Here is a 6,337-nt window from a genome sequence, read left to right on the forward strand (position 1 = left end):
TGCTTCATGACAGATTATTTGACATAAAGATTTTTTTTTTTGTATATGGGAGGGAGGGACACGTTTAATTAATTGACGTTAATGATTACAATTCAACATTAAACTCAAACACTTTATTCATTAAATGCCTATAAATCTTCACCCAACATCGTCATCAGGCCCCGAGTTCACAAAGCATTCCCAGACTTAAGTTAAGAATTTACTCAACTTTCAATCCCTGTTTATTAAAAATATTTTTGATCCAGAAACACAAAAAGATAGGTTGCCAAGCAACCAAACATACTGTTGTGTTGGGATCTAAATCGTCCGGGCAGTCAACAAGTGTTGTCACATATTTTTACTTTTTTTGGTAATGAAACATTTATAATACACTAAAATCTGATTAAGAGTAACAACTCATGAAGTAATTATCAATCCACGTCAATCGGATGATAACTTTAGCCTCTAGAGCGTCACAAGATTTTTCAAAGTGATCAAGGGCCATAACTTGGGCAGTAATTATCGGAAATAGTTGAAAATCCATAGGATTCTTTGTCTCATAACCTCAAACACTGTGTATAAATTTAAAGTCAATCAAATATTAACTTTAGCCTCTAGAGCATCCACAAGATTTTTTTAAGAATCAAGGGCCATTACTCTGGCAGTAATTATCAGAATTTGCTGAAAATCAATAGGCTTCTTCGTCTTATGACCGTAAACACTGTGTATAAATTTAAAGTCAATCGAATATTGACTTTGGCCTCTAGAGCATCCACAAGATTTTTTGAAGTGATCAAGGGCCATAACTCTGGCAGTAATTATCAAAAGTCGCTGAAAATGAATAGACTTCTTCGTCTCATGACCTTAAACACTGTATAAATTTAAAGTCAATCGGATATTAACTTTAGCCTACAAGATTTTTCAAAGTGATCAAGGGCCATAATTCTGGCAGTAATTATCGGAAATCGCTGAAAATCAATAGGCTTCTTCGTCTCATGACATTAAACACTGTGTATAAATTTAAAGTCAATCGAATATTAACTTTAGCCTCGAGAGCGTAATCTAGAGCATCCAGCGCGTGGGGTCTTTAGCACTGGGAGGAAACTAGAGAAAACGACCCTACTCCTTGTCACATACAACCGGGGAATCGAAACCACACCATTTGCCTCAATGACAGACCTTGTGATACAATGTGCACATGCTAACCATTAGGGCATCTACCCCCCCCCCCCCTTCCCAGATACATTAAAACAACAAGAGTTTTATAAGGGCTATATTTTAGTTAAAATAAAGTGAACAATTTTGAGTAAATTCTTAACTTAAGTCTGAGAATGCTTCGTGAACTCCAGGCCTGAATTGTATAATTTTCCTTTCTCCACCATCATAGTTTTACTATGTTTTGGTTGCGACTTATTATGTTTATATTTTCTACCACAAATTTCACAAGTAAATCATATCTATGGTGTCGAATTGTGTTTTCTTATTTTTGCTTCTTATGGCAATGCACTTGATATTTTTGCACAAAGCAACCATATGACACAAAGAAAGTTTTATTCAGGGACATTGTGAATCAATTCATGAAACCTCAATGTGCGCAAGTGTGTAAAACATTTACCACATTGCGCACACTGCTGTTTTTTCTCTCCACTATGTTTTACCATGTGAATAGCTAAATAACGTTTACTAACACACCTATAGTCACAGTATCGACAGGCAACAGGCTTGTGACCTAGATGAATATGTTTATGTTCTCTCAAACGGTCACGTTTTTTCAATATTTTCCCACAAATTTCACAAATATATGTCAATCTACCCTCTCTACAGGCATGAAAGTTTGTATGTCGTATCAGAGATGAGTTGCGGTCAAATGATTTTGGACACAAGGAACATTGAAATCGATAACACCTTTTGGTGAATTTCTTATTTTGTTTGCTTGTTTGTAATGAATGAAGTACATCGGCATTGACGGCATTGTTTTGTAGTATATTATTGATGGCTGCAGTTTTTTCATTTTCAGTTGACTTTTTTAGTATTGGTGGAACAATTGTTGATGATTTAGTGTTGTTTTGGTTTGGTGATGTTGCTGTAGGTAAATCATGTTTACTTGTTGCTATGGGTAACTCGGTCATATTGGTTACTGTGGGGAATTCAGATTTACTTGTTGATATGAATAACTCAGGATCAGTTGCTATGGGCAACTCGGGCTTATCCGTTTCATTGAATTCAGATTTACTTGTTGATATAAATAACTGTGGTTTCCTTGTTACCAGATTTACATTGGGTTTATCTCTTATATATAATCTAGATTTACTTGTTGCTATGGATTTGTTGGGTTTACTCATTGGTATGGTTAGATCATTGTATAGATTTGTAACCTCATTAAATTCCAATGTCTCATCTCCCTCAATGATTACTAAAACCTGACCTTCACCTTCCAAAGCACTCAGGTTAAGGTCATCAACAGCTTGAAAGGTTTCTATTTTAGCCGCATGTTTTAGTGTTGGTTCAGGTTTCATTTGTGTTGATGTTTTCACATGTATGGGTAATTTCGTCTTTGCTGTCACTAACTCTGGCCTGTTGGTTACTATGGGGAATTCAGATATACTTCCTCCTACAGATAATTCAGGTGTCCTGGTTACTAGGGTGCAATTAGGATTATCGGCTGAATTGGGAAAATCAGGTAATTTACGCTCATTTGGAGCTATGTTTATTTGAGATTTATTATTTGTTATCAACAGATCAGTTTTGTCTTTTGCTATGGGTGATTTTAGTAGACTGGTTGCAATTTGTAATTTACCTTGACTGCTTGGCGGTTGAAATTTTAGATTACTTGATACTATGGATAATCCAGATTTACTTGTTGCCATGGGTAACATAGGGTTTCTTGTTACTGTTGGTAAATCAGGATTATTCATTGCTATGGGTGATTTTAGTAGACTGTGTTTACTTCTTTTTAGGGGCTGTCTTCTTGCTATATGTTGTTTTAAAATAGAAGGTAAAACATTATTTTGGTATAAACTAGTGACTTCACATGTCTTTGAAATTGTATTCTTGGCAATCTGGTTACTAGGTTTGACAGCTGTTGAACTTCCAGGACCTTCGCCATTACCGGCTGTCAAATCTATAGGTTTTAACGATTTACACACCTTTACTACAGTGTTGCTACTTGATACTGTCTTAGACAAGATCTGGTTACATAACAACACAATCTGTTCACAGTAAGAATCATAACCAGATATTTTAGAGAAAAGGGAGATAAGTTGTTTGATGGTTGTATTATGATTTATGACCAGACTGTCACAGGTTTGTATAATACTGTTTACATCTATCTTGGATATTAATAGATGAGTTTGTACCACTTGATTCATCATACATGTTGAAGTCATCTGACTCATCGAGAGAGAGAGAGAGAAATGGGGTTTAACGTCCACTCGACACAAACTAGGTGTGACTCATCGAGGCAACAGGGTCCACAACTGACCAGATGATCCGTCTTCTGTGTAGCTTATCCTGAAGAAAAAAATAGTAGAAATAATTTGGGTTAAATAAAAGATGTAGTTATGTCAAAAGCTTTCATACCTCTACAACATCTCGATATAAGGAAAGATTAGAAGAAAGGGGGGGGGGTGAGATTTATGGGTCGTGACTCGTCTGTCATCAACTAGTATATATGAATGAGGAAAGATTAGAAGAGTGGGGTGTGAGATTTATGGGTCGATTGTCGTGAACTAGTATATTAAACATGGAATCTGACAGGACATCGGAATAAAGAGAGAGCGACAAATGGGGTTTAACCTCGAATCGACACAAAGTAGGTTATTTCGGGACAACACATGGTTCAATTTTATTTCAATAATTCACTTGCGCGTAGGGGTTTTTAGCAGTGGGAGGAAACCGGAGGACCCGGAGAAAACCCCTGAGGTTGGACAGAAGACACTACTTCTTGTCACGTACAACCGGGGAACTCCCTGCTAGTGACTCAATGACAGGCCGTATGATACAGCGCGCACGTGCTAACCATTCGGCCATACACCCACCCACCCCCTCCCAAAATCGGAATAATAGATTGTCATACTAAGAGACAATCAAAACTACTGTCAATTAAACACAAGCAATACGGGAACATTTGGTTATCGAACTGTACCAATAAGGGGCGGTCCATCTGATTAAAATACTGATATTCCAGAAATAGCAAGCGAAATAGTCCATACATTCCCTTGTTTTTATTCATTCTATATGGTACTTAATAAAAACATGGTAATGAACAGACTTTTTTTTATTTTTTCCGTTTTCTCTTATCTAGTGACAGTCAATTTTTTTTATGAATTGTCAGATATCCTCCCAGTGTCATATCACAACTTTGGGTCTTCCAAGGAATTATGAATATGAGTGAGCAGAAATTTGCCCATGTATCCTTCACTTCAGTCAGTTACATAGAAGCGGCATTTCCGTTATTTTAAAATCTTCATTATGCATTTATCATGGCAATGATTTCTGTGTTAAAATTATATTTGGAACATGTCAGACCAGTTCTATCACATACAGTATGTGATAATGGCTGACACCAATATTGTCCTTTAAGTAGTTTAAGCATTTTAATCCTACCTGACACGAGTACAAATCATCTCTTATAAATTGTAGCGATAAATGGTTGGCTTTACCCGGGATTTTAAATTTGACATCTTTACGTCATGTGCACAGTCTTGATTAATGGCGGATCAATTCTCAAACGAATCTTATTCGTGTTTTTCAAAAGTTTTGGGATCGTTAAGTTCTACATGAAAATAACATTAGAATTGGATTATTATATAAATTTGTGGCAAGGATTCCTTTTGGCGAACAATGAAGAATCACACAGAAAAATAGGGGGTAAAGATTCCAAAATAGCTTTAGAACCTAGGTAGGGGAAAAGCCTTATTATTTTCATATTACTAATATTAGAAATAAGAATTAGGATCCGGCAGTGACGAGCATATGACAGAGTCTGATAAGAATCCGTTGCTAAAAAGTAACTATAGCGCATTAGTGAACATCGCTCGATATTATTGCCCTCTGTATATTGGGGTTGTTAACAATATAATCGGTGTTTTACCTAGTAAAGCAATAACAACAAACCCTTATGGGCCCAATAGGTTTGAAGTTTTACCGATGTACGGCGTTTCTTCAGGACGAGTTTCTCCTCAAAAACAGGTTGCAGTTTTAAGGTAACCAAATCTTTGTCAACGGTAAATACAAATTTTTACAATCGGCGATATAGACACGAAACGAAATAGTAAAATATATTTAAAACTAACTATTCAGAAAACTAATTTATGACGTTTGTTGTGAAAAGGGTTTACCTAAATAAAACATTAACCATGGTAATGCCAAAACCATTCCTGACACAATAAAATTATTCTTGCATAAATCAACTGTGAGTATTTAAAGGGACAATAACACTCTTGCTGGCTAATTGGCAGCTCCAGAAAATAAATAATAGCCTTATTCTAAGTATTAGATGTTTAAGTGTCCTACCTGTTGTGTAAATTATCCATTACATCCTATTTTACTTGTCCAGAGGGTTTGAAAATATTTTTAAATCCAAGTCAGATTTGTAAAGGTTTACGTTAGGCTTTTCAAATCATTTAGTTGAATTTTTCCAATTTTTTAAATTAGGTGTGTTAAGATGAAATTTGTATTATCAATTAATTGGAATATTGTAAAATAGTACAATTTCTTGACTAGAATAAAGATTGGGACATATTATTCAGTTACAACAAGAGTGGTATTGAGCCTTTAAAAGAAAATATTAGTGACCAATGTCACATCTTATTAAACAATGGTGATTTTTGTGTGATCTCCAACTATTACTTCCAAAAATTACAACCTAGTGCCAGATTTAACCACAGTAGCGCCACATCCATAATTACATAGAAGATAACCAATTTGAATAACCATTTTTTTTTTTAAAGATGATAATTTAAATTTTATGATAAAGTTGTCTATTTCTGTGCTTCCAAATCTATTGATAGAAAATATTAACATCTGGAGTGGAAATTAGCAACGGCAGCACCAAAATCCTATGCAAAGTTCTCTTCACGTGATCCAGTAAAGAACAAATATTTACTTTACAGAAAATTTTAATTGATATGTGATTTTTTGTTTATTTGTATTTTAAATATACATAAAGTTCAGTGATATTTGTTTTTAATTGTAAATTTCCTGTGATATTTGTTTTTACTGATGTGGGCAGTCGATTAGGGGAACCCTTACATTTTTGTCCTGTATATGCTCCACGAGTGTTTTTCGGGGAATCCAGTATTTTTTTCTAGTAAGATTGGATATCTCTACTTTCCATATATACCAAAATTGCCATACT

The 6,337-nt window shown here is 35.0% G+C and overlaps 2 protein-coding genes across 2 annotated transcripts in view; both read right to left on the reverse strand.

The window, feature by feature from the left end:
- The window catches only part of LOC126830957 (zinc finger protein 816), a 402,542-nt gene that overhangs the window by 214,386 nt on the left and 181,819 nt on the right, over window positions 1-6,337 (reverse strand). The gene's annotated exons all lie outside the window — the stretch shown is intronic.
- LOC126830958 (zinc finger E-box-binding homeobox 1) lies at window positions 99-5,198 on the reverse strand. Its single transcript, XM_050561518.2, has 2 exons — window positions 5,072-5,198; window positions 99-3,489 (listed from the first exon to the last, which is right to left on the reverse strand). The coding sequence occupies exon 2, from the start codon at window positions 3,372-3,374 to the stop codon at window positions 1,530-1,532; it is 1,845 nt and encodes a 614-aa protein (XP_050417475.1). The 5' UTR covers window positions 3,375-3,489; window positions 5,072-5,198; the 3' UTR covers window positions 99-1,529.

The sequence above is a fragment of the Patella vulgata genome, chromosome 8, assembly GCF_932274485.2.
Source record: "Patella vulgata chromosome 8, xgPatVulg1.2, whole genome shotgun sequence".
Taxonomy (NCBI): Eukaryota; Metazoa; Mollusca; class Gastropoda; family Patellidae; genus Patella; species Patella vulgata.